The sequence below is a fragment of the Lithobates pipiens genome, unplaced genomic scaffold, assembly GCF_037356315.1.
Source record: "Lithobates pipiens isolate NorthernLeopardFrog02 unplaced genomic scaffold, aLitPip1_a1.2 Scaffold_27, whole genome shotgun sequence".
Classification (NCBI taxonomy): domain Eukaryota; kingdom Metazoa; phylum Chordata; class Amphibia; order Anura; family Ranidae; genus Lithobates; species Lithobates pipiens.
In genome coordinates, this window is record NW_027507788.1 from 161,744,222 (window position 1) to 161,760,770 (window position 16,549).

Here is a 16,549-nt window from a genome sequence, read left to right on the forward strand (position 1 = left end):
GATTGATATAGGCCACTGTTGTGGCATTAGACCCTGACCGGACAATTCCATAATCTGAGCGTCCAGTCCTCCAGGGCCAGTCGTGCTGCCTGAATCTCTAGAATATTTTTTGGACCATTTTCATTAGACAGATGCTTCTTCCAGGACTGCTCCCCAGCTCAGAATGCTGGCATTTGTTGTCACCACCTTCCAGGTAACTGGTAGGAAGGACTTTCCTTTCTGAAGATTCTTGGATATCAACCAACTGAGGCTTTGATGCACTTTGGGGGATAAACGCATCGGGAAGTCTAGAGCGTGGATCTTTTTGTTCCAAGTTGATAGGATACTGTTTTGCAGCAGTCTCAAATGAAACTGCTCATATGGAACAGCCTCGAATGACGCTACCATCTTTCCCAACAATCTCATGCAAAGTCGAATAGAAGGATTCTTCTTTGCTTTGACCACCTGAATCCGTTGCCTTATGGAACTGATCTTTGCCTGGGGTAAGAACACCCTCTTCTGAACTGTACCTATGATCAGGCCCAAGTACTGCAATCTCCTTTATGGTTTTAAGGAGGATTTCTCTAGGTTGAGAATCCAACCTAGGTATTCCAGGTAGCTGACCATGGTGACCAAACTCTGGTTTAAGCGGGCTACCAACTTATCTAACTAGAGTAGAGCATCTAAATAAGCGAGAATCGTTATCCTCCGAGCCCTTAATCTGGCTAAAGGAGGAGCCAGAACCTTTGTAAACACTCGAGGTGCAGTAGCTAGACCGAAAGGCAGAGATACAAACTGAAAATGAAGGTTTTCTATCTCGAGTCGTAGATATTTCTGGTGAGCAGGGAAAATAGGTACATAAAAGATAAGAATCCTTGATGTCGATTGACACTAGCAGTTCTCCACCTTGTAGAATGGAGAACACTGATCAGATTGACTCCATGCGAAAAGCAGATATTCAAAAATCGATTTAGATCTTTGAGATCTAAATTGGGTCTGACATTCCCATTTGGTTTTGGTACCGTAAAAGCTTTGAATAAAACCCTAAGCCGGGAGAGAGAGAGACTCTTGGAACTCTAGTCTGTAACCTAGAGATATTGAGGAAGCCACCCATTTGTCTCGACACTATTCCTGCCAGAACCTTGAGAACTGCAGAAGCCTTCCCCCCCACTCGAGCGAGCGGGGGCGCCCCTTCATAATGAGGTTTTAGTATTTTGTCTAATGGCTTTCTCCCCAGGGCCTCTTTTGAACCTGGGGTTAACCCTGAGGTTTACCTTGATGGTGGAGGCCGTTGAGACTGCCTGGAGGCAGATGCTCCTGGCACTGGAGAAGAAGCTCATTTAAAAGAAAAACACTTAAACTTCTTAACTGGTAAAAGGGAACTTTTTCTATTAGAAATTCTTTGGATATATTTAACCAGATAGTCTCTAAACAACCATTCACCATGAAATGGAAAACTAGCTAAGAGCTTTTTGCATGGAGCTTCGACTGACCAATTTTTCAACCACAGAATTCTACACACATGTACCAGCCTGAGCATAAGCCGTGAGGCTTGGAGAATAGAATCTTTCATAGCTTCTACTGTAAAACATAACGCCTCTGATATCCCCGCCAAATATTGGGCCTGTTTATCAAGAATCAAGAATAATCTTGAGCACCTCTTTAAACTGGTCCTTTAAGGACTGACATACTCCAATCGCTGCTAGCGAAGGCTAAACCAATGAACCTGCCAGAGAAAAACCCTAGTTAGACTTACCGGTAACGGTATTTCTACGAGTCTTTCAGGACAGCACCTTGGAGTCTTAGGACAGCACCTTGGAGAGCGCAGCTCCACCCATTTTCCCAGGAAACACTGCAGTCAGTTTTTCTTTTAAAATCCGGATGCTTCCACCATGGCCTCAGTTGTCTATAGAGTACCTCCAGCCATGCTGAAAAATATATAAGCAGAACACAGCAAATAACACCACATCATACCATACCATTAGGGTGGGTCATCGGTGCTGTCCTGAAAGACTCGTAGAAATACCGTTACCGGTAAGTCTAACTAGGGTTTTTCTCCCTACGTCTTTCAGGACAGCACCTTGGAGATGATAAGAGAGTACTTACTCTAGGGTGGGACCACCGCCTGCAGCACCTTCCTGCCAAACGATTGTTCTGCCGCTGATAGCAAGTCCAATCTGTAGTGGCGGGTGAAGGTGGAGAAACTTGTCCATGTGGCTGCTTTACATATCCGACCTGGGGAAGCTCCTGCTCTCTCCGCCCAGGATGTTGCCACTGCCCTTGTTGAATGGGCCATTACCCCCGTGGGGGGATCAGACCCTGATGTTTTATACGCCTCGCTGATAGCTGTCCGCAGCCATCTACCTATAGTGTTTTTAGAGGCACCATACCCTTTACGTGGACCTGAAAATAACACAAAGAGCGAATTCGATTTTCTGAATTCCCTTGTGATTTCCAAGTAGTGCAACAAACACCTTCTCACGTCCAGGCTATGGAAAGATTCTTCTCTAGGGCTGGCTGGTGTTGGGCAAAAGGTAGGAAGTATAATTTCCTGCGACCTATGAAAGGCTGTCGGAACTTTCGGTAGGAAACTTGGATCAGTTTTCAAAACTACCCTATCTGGGAAAATATAACAAAAAGGTTCCATAATAGATAGGGCTTGTAATTCACTAACCCTTCTCGCTGAAGTAACTGCGACTAAAAGGGCTAGCTTAAGCGACCATAATTTGAGCGTCGCTTTCTCTGGTGGTTCAAAAGGTTTTTTAGTCAAACCTTGTAGAACTAGGGATAGGTCCCATTTTGGAAAAAACTTAAAAGGCACCGGCCTAACTCTGGACACTGCCTTAAAAAACCTAACGATAAGCGGCTCCTGGGATAAACGCCTCTCCAGGAAAACCGATAGGGCGGCCACTTGGGCCTTTAAGGTACTGGTCGCCAATCCCAACTCCATTCCCTCATGGATAAATTCTAAAACCGAAGGGATTTCTGTTGGTGATACCTTCTTGGTTATACACCAAGAATTAAAGCGCTTCCAAGTCTTAAAATAAATTGCACCAGTGACCTTCTTCCGACTACTCAAAAGAGTTGCAACCAATTTATCTGACAGACCCTTCCCCTCTAGGATCTGTTTCTCAGTAACCACCCTGCAAGTCTCAGGTGTTCTATGTTTGGATGTTGAAGGGGTCCCTGAGTTAGTAGATCTCTGCGAAGAGGAAGAAACCAGTGAGGCTCTATCGCCATCCTTTGAATGGTTGCCAACCAGGCCCTTTTGGGCCAGAAAGGAGCCACCAAAATGATGCTTGTGGTTTCCCTCTGTAGTTTCTTTAATACCAAGGGTATCAGTTGAAACGGGGGGAAGGCATAACACAAACGGAACCTCCACGGTTGTGCCAGCGCGTCTAGACCCTTGGATTGATCCTGTCTGTTTAGAGAAAAGTAGTTTTTCACTTTTGCATTGCTCTGAGAAGCAAACAGATCTACCTGTGGAGTACCCCACCTCTTTTTTAGCTCTAGGAATACCTCCGCATTTAGGCTCCATTCTGATTCCAGAATTCTCTCTCGGCTCAGAAAATCTGCCACTAAATTTAGATCTCCTTTCAGGTGTACCGCCGTTAGGGACTCTAAGTTGTTTTCTGCCCAGGACAGGATCTGAATGGCTAAGGAGAGCAGAACCCTGCTCCTCGTGCCTCCTTGCTTTGATATATAGGCCACTGCTGTCGCATTGTCCGATAACACCTGGACATGCTGTCCTCGAACCAGACTCTCGAAGGCCCCTAATCCTAGGAGTATAGCTTTTAGCTCCCTCCAATTGGATGACCTCCTGGCCTCCTGGTTTGACCAACATCCCTGGGCCATCTGACCTTCCAGGTGGGCGCCCCAACCCCAGGAACTCGCATCTGTTGTCAGTCTCGTTCCCATGGGGAAACACCAAAGCAGGCCCTTGATCAGGTTTGAGCGGACCCTCCACCACCAGAGTTTCCTCTGGACTCGAGGAGGCAATCTGATCCATTTTTCCAGGGATTCCCCATAGGACCAATTCTTTAAAATTTCCTGCTGGAGCTCCCTTGCATGAAGCCTTGCCCAACCCACTGCTGGGATTGATGCAGTGAGGAGACCTAGTACTGACATAGCTGACCTTACCGAAATTGGTAGGTTTGTCTGCACCCTTTTTACGGCCTCCTGTACTTTCTCTATCTTCTCCTCCGGGAGAAAAATCTTTTCCCGCACGGAATCTATGGTATATCCGAGGAATCTTATTGACTGAGATGGGATCAGACTTGATTTCTCCATGTTTAATATCCAGCCAAGATTCTCTAGATGCTTCTTTGTCCCCGCTAGATCCTCCGCTAATAGTTCCCTTGTCTTGGCAAATATTAGTAGGTCGTCTAAATAAGGGACAATGGAAATGCCTTTTAGTCTGAGGGGGGCTAGAGCTTCCGCTACAATTTTTGTAAATATCCTCGGGGAGGAGGATAGCCCGAAAGGGAGAGCTCTGAACTGGAGGTGCATAGTTGAGGCTCCCATCCTGACCGCGAACCTCAGATATTTCTGAGATAGTAAGGCTATGGGTACGTGGAGGTATGCATCTCTCAGATCGATGGATGCTAGAAAACAGCCTGGGGTCAAGAGATTCCTCACTGAAAAGATGGTGTCCATCTTGAACTTTTTGTATCTGATTGCCCTGTTCAGTATCTTCAGGTTTAAAATCAATCGGAATTTTCCTGAGGGCTTTTTTATCAGAAACACATGGGAATAGCACCCCTGTCCCTCTTCTTTGGGGGGAACCTCCACAACTACCTTCTGCTGAATCAATTCCTGAAGGATTGATGTCATGGCCATAGCCTTCTCTATATCTCGGGAGGCCTGGGTGACATAAAAACGGGCAGGTGGGGTCTGGGAGAACTCCAGTCTGTAACCCTCCAAAATAGTCTTGAGGATGTACGGACTGGTTGTTATCAACTCCCATTGTGGGAAGAAGGACTGTAGCCTTGCTCCCACAATCGGAGGCTGGTCATTGGCTTTTAGTATTGGGGGTAGGAGGGCGAAAGAGGACCCCCGACTTACCCCTGCCTCTCTGAGACCTCCACGGTCTCTTGTAGCCTGAATCCTTTGATTCCGGGGATTTTCGAAAAGTACGAAAATTTTTGCTGGTTTGAGGGATCACCTTCTTTTTCACTGGGAAGGCTTTCTTCTTATCAGCTGTTCTGTCTAATATGGCCTCAAGATTAGGCCCAAAGACCAAATCCCCCTCAAAAGGCAAACCACACAATTTGGCTTTAGAAGCGGAATCGCCAGACCACGTCTTAACCCATAACGCCCTTCTAGCTGAATTCACCAAAGCTGAGGATCTAGCTGACATCCTTACTGATTCAGCTGAGGCGTCCGCCATATACCCCACTGCTTTAAGTAACACTGGCAGCGTCTCCAACAGATCCTTACGTGGCGTCCCTGCCTCTATGTGCGCTTTTAGTTGTTCAAGCCAATGTTCCAGGTTTCTTGCCACTACCGTTGAGGCCATAGCTGGCTTCAAATTCGCCAAGGTAGAATCCCATGCCTTTTTTAATAAGGAATCTGCCCTTTTATCCATGGCATCTTTCAGTATGCCCATATCCTCAAATGCGAGGTCTGTGCTTCTTGAAACCTGAGAGAAAGCTGAATCAAGTTTTGGTTTTTTATTCCATACTTGAGAGCTGTCTTCGTCAAACGGAAATCTCCGCTTTAGGGATTTAGAAAAGAAGGGGGCCCTCTCAGGGTCCTTCCACTCCCTCTTTACTGTTTCCGACAAAACCTTGTGTACAGGAAAAACCCTGTGTTTTACCTCGCCCAGGCCCTGAAACATTTTATCGTGCAATGAAAGCTGGGCCTTATCCTCTGAGATGTTGAGGGTAGTGTGGATAACCTTCAAGAGATCGTCGACCTCCTCCAGAGATAATTTATAACGAGAAGAGGAAGAAGTTTCTTTCCCTTCATCCGAATCTTCCCCAGAACCTGAAGAAACACCTGGTTCTTCATCCTCTGATATACTGCCCGCCCTGGATGCAGCAATAGAAGAGAGAGAGCGGGGTACCGTGCTATCTATAGCTGGGCGTCTGTCCAGATAGGAACGGAACGACTCAAAGGTGTCCGCTAGTTCCTTCCGGAAGGAGTTCAATAACTCCCCTTGCTGAGCCGTAGGCGCAGGAGGAGTAGTCTCCTCTTTAACCAAGTCTGCTATGCAGGCTCTGCATAACACCTTGGACCAGGACTCTTTAAGAACATTTCTACAAGACGGGCATTTTCTTTTAATAGGAAGAGACAAATGCTTGGTCTTTTCTTTAGCTTTCTGAAATACACCAAAACCACATTTCATTAACATTGAATACTAACAAGGGAGAAAAAACAAAAAAGGAGCTATCCCTTTAACTCCTGTTTCTACACTCCCCCTAGCAAATCTCCCCACAGATTCACCAAAACAACAATCAAAGCACCATCTTCCTGCTACATCACACAGGAAGATTGCTGCAGGCTTCCTAGAAACAAATGTCAAATCAGGAAGGGAAAACAAAAAACATTTCTATGCCTCTAACAGTAAAAGACAGAGACCGCTGTCTCTGCTTACCTGAGGCTGGCTGACGTGGGTGGCTCCTGCTCCCGCCACGACCGTCTGTTCCTCCTCCATTCTGCGAGGTCTGGACGGCGTTCTGCCCACAGTTTAAATTTTCCCGGGTCGCTCGCCGCTACGAGCGCCGGAAATGACGTCAGCCCGGAAGAACCGCCCCCTCCTCCTGCGTTCCAACGGCCGGAACCGGAAGCCGCGTCGCGCCGCCGGAAGTTCCGCCCTCGCCGTAATGACGCGCTCGTCCACGGGACCCGGAAGGCAAGAGGCTTTAGGAGAGAGGCGCGAAATACAAGCCTCCAAGCCTATGCCTCCGGTCTATGAGGGCGGAACACTCCCAGCAGCCTGACCCTCGCCGGGTATGAAGAGGAGGGGGCACCGGAGCATCCCCCACGCGTAGAGGGAGGAAGCTGGGCTGGTCCTGGACACACAGAAGCCTAAAACATGGTATGCCTCCAACTCTCACCACCTGGAGAGAGCGCAGCACACCCCTGGTTCCCTGCAGCGCTTCCACCATGGCGGAGGAAACACTACAACTGAGGCCATGGTGGAAGCATCCGGATTTTAAAAGAAAAACTGACTGCAGTGTTTCCTGGGAAAATGGGTGGAGCTGCGCTCTCCAAGGTGCTGTCCTAAGACTCCAAGGTGCTGTCCTGAAAGACGTAGGGAGAAATATTGGTTTTGAAATAAGAATTCCAACTTCTTATCCGTTGGAGCCTTCAGCATTTGAGCATTATCTACAGGACAAGTCAAGCTCTTGTTCACAGAGGATATAGCAGCGTCGATTGCGGGAATCCACCATTTCTTAATAAATTCTTCCTCCATAGGATAGCGTTGAAAACTTTTTTGGAGGAAAAAACTGTTTATCTGGGTGCGCCCACTCAGAATACATCATGCTTTTCCTATCCATTCATTACTGAAAAAGCTTAACAGCTTGGGAAGGCTTTAGCGAACCCAAACAAGAAGTGGGCTCATTGAGTGACTCAGCTACTGGCAGCAAAAATGTGGAGGGGGCCAATTCAGTGAGAGATTGTACCAACAACCTTTCCTGTGAACCTAATCCATCCATATTAGACTCTTCAGAAGAGGAGGAGTCAGCCTCTTCCTGGTTTCCTGAGAGAAAAGCGTCATCTCTCACCCCCTGTTCCTCAGTTTGAGGGTCCTGGGTAATAGACAGGGGCCTATTGCGCTTAGTCCCACTCTGGGATGCGATTAAGGCATAAATTTTTTGTTCCAAGCCTAAAATGGTTGAGGAAAAAACCTCTTCAGTAATATATACATGAGAGCAGTGCTAAAAGCAGCTGCAACAACAGACATCCCTGATGGCTCAATCTGACTGGCCAAAACACTCAGGCGAGGATGCCACTTTTGTTAGAGATGATTCTAGGCTTCCTAGTGGCTGTAGAAGTCTTTCTAGGGCCCTTTTCTGAGATGCTTTTATCCCTCCCCTTCCCACCATAGCCTAATGCACAAAGCAGAGGTACTACCAGAAGGAAGGCATCCACTGCTTGAGCAATAGCCCAGCCCTGCCGCTGCTATTAATGCTCAGCCTGATGCAATAGTAAATAGTAAAGCCGTCGCCTACGGCCCCCCTCATCTCTTTTTAAAGAAGAGCTATCGCGCGGGCCTCTGATCCTATGGGATTACTTTTGTGAGGGGGAAAAAATGGAGAGGAGGGAGCCTGAAAGCCACGAGTAGGGCGGCGTGCCGTTTTATTTTTATTTTTTCTCCTGGAGCTTCTTCCTTGTGAAGAAGGGAAGAAAATAGCACAGGTGGAGGGCATCTGGTAGGGAGGAAACCCCCCCCCCCCCCAGACTTACCGGAGGTCTGCTGCTGGATGGAGGAAAGGAAGCTGCTGTTCCAGACAACGTGAGCTCTCTGAGGAAGCGTGAGAAGGTATGTGCTCAATACAGCCCACAGTGGTGACACATAGGCATGACAACATTCACTAATTAAAGGACACATAGGAAAATTCAAAAACTTCTTAGAAAAACTCACTTACCTTTCCCACCGCAGGGTTTTCTGTGGTAAAACCAACAGACTCAATCTCCACCCTTCACGGTGGGTTCCATTAACAAACCTTCAGGAGCTGGGGGCCCTTGGGGAAACCCACAATCCTGGATTTGTAATAACACCACCGCTAGTAAAACTTTATTGCCTTAATACCAAAGGGGCTGGATCCCAAGGTCCCGCTCTCTAAAAAGAGAAGCGTTTACAGGCAAAGCTTTGTCTCTTCGGATACGAGGCCCGGGTACCATTCAATTCGGGCCAAAAGACACTTTGAATGGATCCAGAGGAGCACAGCACATCTTCACTCGTGACCAACACCTTAGACACTAGCAAAAAAACTGAGGTACTCCCTCCGCGAGGGAAGGAAGGAAGGGCTGAGGAGAGCTGGCTATGCATATGTGGGTGAGTAAATGGGTTTGCATTGCTTAGAGCTGGATCATTATTCATGCGGAGGTCACTGATATGTTCTTCTTTTGGTTATGTTGTTTTCCTCTTCAGTTTCCTTTGGCAATGGGAAAAAACACTACCTGGAAAATTGGCTTTTAACTAAATGAGCTTGGGTTTGTGTTTCGGTGTGTGTACCTGGGACTAGCTAATTAGATTGTAAGCTCTTCATCATCATCATGACCTCCTCCTCTTCCCACCTCTCCCCCTATAATAGCAACCACACAGCTCCCAGCTTCTATTTCACATCAAGTGGTCAGTAAAATGTGTTACCTGGGACTCAGGTGGGCTCCACTTCACTGGCATCTACCCTCTACCAATCCTCATCATTATCATTGCTGCCCGGTACACCGGGACAGAACCAGGGTGTGTGTGCGGGAGAGAGATTGGCACCCCATGGGCCGCTACAAGCCCTGCCTCCAATCACCACACATACATATATATGCATGTATGATATAGATATATATAGAGAGATATATATATATAGAGATATATATATATATATATATATATATATATATATATAGATATATATAGATATAATATATATATATATATATATATATATATATATATATATATATATATATATATATATATTAGGGCTGGGGGAAAAAATCTATTTGAATATTGAATCTAGAAGTTGTGAGGTCAAATCAATTAAAATTTTCAGCAAATATATATTTTTTTGATTTTTTTTTTATCTGCAAGATAAGTCTACGTAACTGTCCTTGGCTATGTTTTGGCATTTGACGGTTTTGTTGGCCGCCTTTTTCCCTGATTACTGCTCTGGCAGGCATTGTCTGTCCTTCACATTCAAGATTGTATTGACGCTATAACTATACATATTTGATAAAGGTTTGTATTTTACTTGACCCTTTGAAAATAAAGGGGGGGGGGGGGGGGGGTAGCAGGATCAACCATATTTATTTATTTTACAGTTTAGAGTGGGGAAGATTACACAGCACAAACACTGTGCTGTTTAATCTGCTTTAACCACTTCGCATCGAGGCCAATTCTGACATTTCTCTCCTACATGTAAAATTCATAATTTTTTTGCTAGAAAATTACGTAGAACCCCCAAATATTATATATTTTTTTTAGAAAAGACCCTAGAGAATACAATGGCGGTTGTTGCAACTTTTTATCTCGCATGGTATTTGCGCAGCAATTTTTCGAACGTGTTTTTTTCAGAAAAAGAAAAAAAAAACCAACAGTAAAGTTAGCCCAATTTTTTTGCATAATGTGATAGATGAAGATATGCCAAGTAGATACCCAATATGTCACGCTTCAAAATTGCATGCGCTCGTGGAATGGTGCCAAACTTTGGTATTTAAAAATCCCCATAGGCAACGCTTTAATTTTTTTTACTGGTTTCATGTTTTGCATTACAGAGGAGGTCTATGGCTAGAATTAATGTTCGCGGCGATACCTCACATGTGTGGTTTGCACACCATTTTCATATGTGGGTGGGACTTACGTATGCCTTCACTTCTGCGTACAAGCTCACGGGGACAGGGGCACAATTTATTTATTTTTTTTATTGTTAATTTTACTTTTATTTTTTTTGTTTGACACTTAAAAAAAAAAAAATGGATTACTTTTATTCCTATTACAAGGAATGTAAACATCCCTTGTAATAGGAATATGGCATGATCTATTTACAGTGAGATATGGGGTAAACAAAACCCCATATCTCACCTCTAGGCTGGGAAGCCTAAGATCATAAAAAAAAAAAAAAAATAATAATAATAATAATTAAAAAAAAGGATCACGGCTTCCCAGCCAAGGTGGCACCGTTATTTTGAATACAGAGGCCGGGCGTGACGTCATAACATCGCGCCCGGCCTCCGAACGATCATAGAGACTCTGGGGACCATCTGGTCCGCCGGAAATCTCTATGGTATCATCCGGGGGCCTGCGGATCCTGTGACCGACTCACCGATGGAAGCAGTGAGTCGGTAGAAGCACTGGAGGGCGGCGGGGGTGGGACATCACCTACCGCTACCCGTAAGAACGATCAAGCGGCGGAACAGCAGCTATGATCATTCTTATGGTGCAAGGATGCGCCGGCTGAAAATGCTGATATCTGAATGATGTCTGTGGCCTTAGGCATCATTTAGATATAACCACCGAAATTTGAGGCTGTCCCAGGACGTCCACCCGGCGCAAAGTGGTTAAATGGACCAGGATCTACATTTTCATTTTTGGGTTAACAAACACTTTAGGGAGGCAATGTTCTGGTGGAGATGCATTACTGGCTGAACAGTAATCTTTTACACTGAGGGAGACCACATAATCAATGCCCCAAAACTGCTCATGTGACTTCAGAATATGTACTAGGTTTCCCTTTGTTAAGTTCTAAGCTGATATGGTCTCCCAGATGTTTGCAGCAAAAATCTATTCAAACAACCAAAATCTTATGAGTATACAACAGGCTAAAGCCATCAACCCGGGACCAGAAGAAGACTAAAAGGTTTGCATTTTATGGGCCATGTCTGTTGTACGCACCTATGAGATGATCCTTCATCTTCTCCAGAACAGGCTCCATGTCGTCCATACTCAAGCTCTTTGCCCCTACCAGGCCTTTCAGCATTCCGAACATTCCCCCAAAGCTACTCTTCTTAGTGCTAAATAAAAGAGAGAGGAAGGTCACCTAACATCACCCCATCTCACACTGGTAGTAAAAGTGAAACATTCACAGTCAGTACCTAGTCTTGGCGGGAGCTGTAGTGTTGGTTCTAACAACGGGAACTTCCTCCTCCTCTTCTTCCTCCTCCTCACTGCTGCTTTCACACTCTACGTCCGGGAGGTTCCCCACCATCCGACTTGATCTCTGAAAGAACATGCACAGGTCACATGACAAACAAATTTATTCCATGCAGACGTCAGCTATTAATAAGGTTATAAGCTGTTCTTTACAGTATCTGATTGAAAAAAAAAAAATCTTACTGGCTAAAAACAGCACTCTTATTACTGCAAAGGGTCCTTCTTGGTATGTCTTAATTTCACCACACAAAAGCAGCAGCAATATCTTATGTGTTTTTAAGTTCCCATCTTCAATACCACACAGTCAAGGTGGGAAGAAAGTACGCCCAAGACTGAGGAGGAGCCTAATGGAGAAGGATTCTTCTCAGGGGCTGGGGAAGGTTTCTTCAAAGAGGACATTTGCCGGCAGCTTTGGAAGTCAAGAAGGAAGTTACTTAAAGCGGAGTTCCAGTTCACCAAACGATTTTTATTTTTTTTAGGACAGCTTTGCAATTGTCATAACATGTAGATGAACATTTCTAACGTGTCATATTTTTTGCACTTTTACTTTCTTTAAAAATAGTTAATTACTCACTGATCTCGGAAGCAGGCAGGTTCCATTTTAGCTGTGGGCATCTGAAGCCCTCCTGTGTTAACATCCTGGATTTCTGTGCAGCTGATTACCCAGCATGCACCCCTAAATCCCACACCTATTCTTCCTGATAAGTTGCTATAGCAACGTCAGCATTGGCAAAAGTTCCCGCCCCATTGCTACAGCAACCTGTCAATCAAAGGACAGGAGAGGAGAGGAAGTTTACAAGTCTCTCCAGCTGTCGCCGAGTGTACCATGGGCTGTTAGAATGTTAACCCTGATTGCCCCCCTCCTCTCATTATCTTATCAGCAGAGAAGAGAGCACGGCTCTCTCATTAGGCATGCTGCTCCGGTTTTCTGCAGGATATTTTTTTTCTCTCCCCATTGCCTACAACTCCCAGCATGCACTCAGCTGGGCTAACTCCTGTTCACGTCATTTCCTACTTTCAAATATAGTGAGATTTTGGCAGTAGGCGATTTGCAAAGACTCCTGGGATACATGACGCTGCTATCCCAGGAACCCTTGCGAATCGCCTAGTGACATAATTGCCTAGGCGGCTCTTAAATACCTTATTTTAGTCTTTCCCCATTACTTCCTTAATGGGGAAAGACTAAAATAAGGGATTTACGAGCAAAAAAAGCCCATTGTGAAAAATGCTGCATAAATGCGTGGAACTCCGCTTTAAGGGCTTGGGGGCTTTTGGAGGAAAGTTCCCCTTGGGCTAGGAAGGTCACGCAACATAGGCAAGTTATTCCTACATACAGGAGGGTAGACAGTAGAGTTGTACCAATACTACTTTAAGACCGAGTACAAGTACTGATACTCACCCTTTTGGCAGTTCAATAAAGCTTCGGCCTGTGAACTCTTTCCCCTCCCTACCCCACCTTCTCCACCCCCCCCCCCCCCCCCCCCCAGTACACCTGTTGCTCATTGAAATGCCATCTGACTCTGACTAAGACTGTATGACTTGATGACATGTTTTTGGTAATGTTTTTGGTAATGATTTCAAGGTAATGCGGCGTCATGCATGTTGTGATGTTTCAGGGTATTACTCTGCACAACACATCAGGCATCATACCGCAGGATGAATGTCATTTATTTGTATGCTTGGAACTGTATTGTTTTGTAGTGTATTTATGCGCTGCGTCGCAGTACAGTGTGGAATGTACCCTGTTCAGAGTACTTAGTTTTTTGTATATTTTCTTGCAAAATAAAGTATACATTTTCAATCAAAAAAAAAAAAAAAAAAAGAACGAACAAGTACTGATACTTTTTTTCACATACTCGCCGAAACCGATTAACAATACTTTTTTATTTTATTTTTTATGTCATGCGACAGTGGGCTGTGTCAGGTTTTTATTTTTGGTTTGTTTTTTACAATTTATTTTATTGAATATTTTTACAATGTATCTTTATTTTTTACAATGCTTTCTTTTTTTTTTGGGGGGGGGGTCAGTGTTTTTTTATTTTATTTTTACAAATTTTAGCCTTTAAATCCTATTTTTATTTGGTAGCGCTGTTGGTGAGATATCAGGGATCTAAACAGACTCCGGACAACTCCCTTTTTAGACAGGGAAAGGGACTGAGGACACAGATTCCCCAGTCCCTTTCTCTGCAACCTCAGCTACACTGAAGATGAATGGACAGAAGATAGAGGCTCCTCCCCATTCATAAACAGAAACATCGTAAACACAGTTTACTCTGCTCAGCTATGAATGGACATAGTCAGGTGATCACTGACTCTGTGCATTCAGAAAAGGAAGGAGTCGATAAATGACAGATTTACCAACTCCTTTCTCCACTCTCCATCATGACAGATCCGGGACAGGGGGGGGGGACCGGAGGAGCAAAGAGAGGAGGACATGGAGAAGGGCACAGGGGACAGTCAGGGGTAATCGGTCCAGGGAGTTACAAGCACCGATCTCCCTGATTACAAGTACTCATGCAAATGCTCAGTATCGGCACCGATACTAGTATCGGTGCAACCCTAGTAGACAGCATAGGAAGATTCCTCTGGGTTCAGAAAGTCATCCAACATTGGACAGTTCCCTAGTTGCAGGGAAAAAACAAAAACAATCAGGGCTGATTAATACCAGACCCAAAAACGTGGAGCAGCTGCCCTCTTGTAAAGGAATCTAAGAATGTGATTGACTGCTATGTAAAGGTCTCTTTGCTCTGATGCCTATATACAAGGTGAACCATGTGAAGCAATTCGCTCTGCAGCAAGGTGAATAAGTGCTCTATGGAGCTGCAGAGGAGGTGTAATAGGTTACACCAACATCTCTGTTCTCGACTGAAGATACAATGCTGCCTCTTAAACACACACACACACACTTACCAGAGCCAACAGGTCCTCATCAGTGACCATTGGCTCCTCTGTGTTGCCATTGGTAGTGGGTTTGCTGAAGTCCAGCTCTTTGGCATTCACTGGCCTGCCTTCCCACACCCGAGGCTTCTTTCCCTTTTCTTTTTGGGACTCTGGCTTTGGGGATTTGCTGCAAGAGAAGGAAATGAAAAGTCAGCTCTGGGAGTCATACATACAAAATAATTTATTCCAAGGACCTCTGACAGACAAAAGCCTTGTGTATCTGTGTATATTAGAAACAAAGTCATTTCCCATCTAGTTGCTTCTGTGTGAGGTGTTTCAGACAGAATGATGATGGAGCAATGAGGGTCAGCTTACATGCAAACAACTTGAGAATGCTTCTCCTGACTGCACAAGGAGTAGCATGAAATACAGCAGTTCCCAAATAAATAATGTGGAGAAAGCATTGCTCACCTTGCTTTATCTCCCCCCTTCATCATCTTCTTAAAGAACGCCTCTCGCTTCTTCTGTATGGCTTCCTCTGAGGTAAGCTCCTCTTTCTCTGCAGGAACTGCTGTGGTGCCGGCTTTACCGCCTTTATTGGGTGGAGCGATCACTTCTGGGGCAGTGTCTGGAAAGAGAGAAAGCTCACAGTGACAGCCATGGATGACAGGAACGCCCCATCTGCAGCTAGTTTAACAAACATACTGATACCCTTTCAATCTGAATGCTAAAGCATTCCTTCCTTTATTTCCACATGAACACCAAAGTGTATGAGGGCCAGTACTTGGCGTGCAGAGTAAGCTAGGGAGAAATACCTGGAGTGGAGCAGAGGGATATTTGCAGCCAATATGATGGCTTGCTCATCTTATCTGAACACCCCAGAAGCTCTACCATGCAACTGGGAAGAGGACTTGGACAGATAAGGAGCTACTGATGGGAATCTGTCTCTATACTGGACTGGGACTCCTGGGTCTTCCACCAGAGGAGTCGACAGCCATCACAGAGAAGTCTAAACAGGCCTGCTCACCCTTCTAAAATTAGTTTACAGCTGAAGTCAAGCCAGAGACTGGTACACCTCCCCCAACTTTATCTCCCCTCTAGCCAATTATCCCAGTAGACCAGGGATATGCAATTAGCGGACCTCCAGCTGTTGCAAAACTACAAATCCCATCATGCCTCTGAAGTGGTAAGTTCACTTTTTTTTTATGCAAAATTAAAAGGTGAACAAAGTCCAAATATCCTGGCAAGACCACGCTGCACATAGTGGCAGTGCTGATGGTGTAGTTGTCCATTCACCACAATATACAGCCCCAAAGTGAGCATCCAACATAATGCTCGTTGGCAAGTGTCCATCAGAGCGAATACGTGACCACACTGACCAATGGAAAAATCTTCTTCTTTATGGAATGCCTTATTGGAAAAGGCAGCCTCAGGTGCCTCATGTGTCATCAAAGCCATATAGCCATACTAATAGAGAAAACCAATTAGCAAAAACTGAACTTTAAAAGTAAATAGATGTGAATGCAAGCTGAACACTCAATGCAATTTTCCCACATCCTAGGTCTCCATAGTAATAGGGGTGCTATTTCTATGAGGGTTGATGTTTTGGTTCCTTCCCCGTTGGGGGGGGGGGGGGTCTTGCACAGGGAGCTACACGTGCGGGGGAAGAAAACTTTTGCCGATGACGTCTCCTTAGATTTAATACATATATGATGGAGCCTGCACCCGGAGTAGCGATCCCAGAGGCTTCAGAGTTATTGGATTTATCCCTTAGGGGAATGCCTGTCATGGCCTTTCAGTATGTTCAAGGGTCATGCTGTTGAGGTGAGTGGATAATTTGCTCCTTGGTGGTGGGATCCAGCACGTTTTCTA

General features: G+C 45.2%; 1 protein-coding gene across 1 annotated transcript in view; it reads right to left on the minus strand.

Annotated features, from left to right (window-relative positions):
- The window catches only part of SRPRA (SRP receptor subunit alpha), a 62,077-nt gene that overhangs the window by 34,170 nt on the left and 11,358 nt on the right, over positions 1-16,549 (minus strand). Inside the window, exons 5-8 of the mRNA XM_077457814.1 lie at positions 15,149-15,305; positions 14,708-14,864; positions 11,740-11,864; positions 11,540-11,658 (exon numbers count right to left, since the gene is read on the minus strand). Coding sequence (XP_077313940.1) covers positions 11,540-11,658; positions 11,740-11,864; positions 14,708-14,864; positions 15,149-15,305 — 558 coding nt within the window. The remainder of the gene's footprint in view (positions 1-11,539; positions 11,659-11,739; positions 11,865-14,707; positions 14,865-15,148; positions 15,306-16,549) is intronic.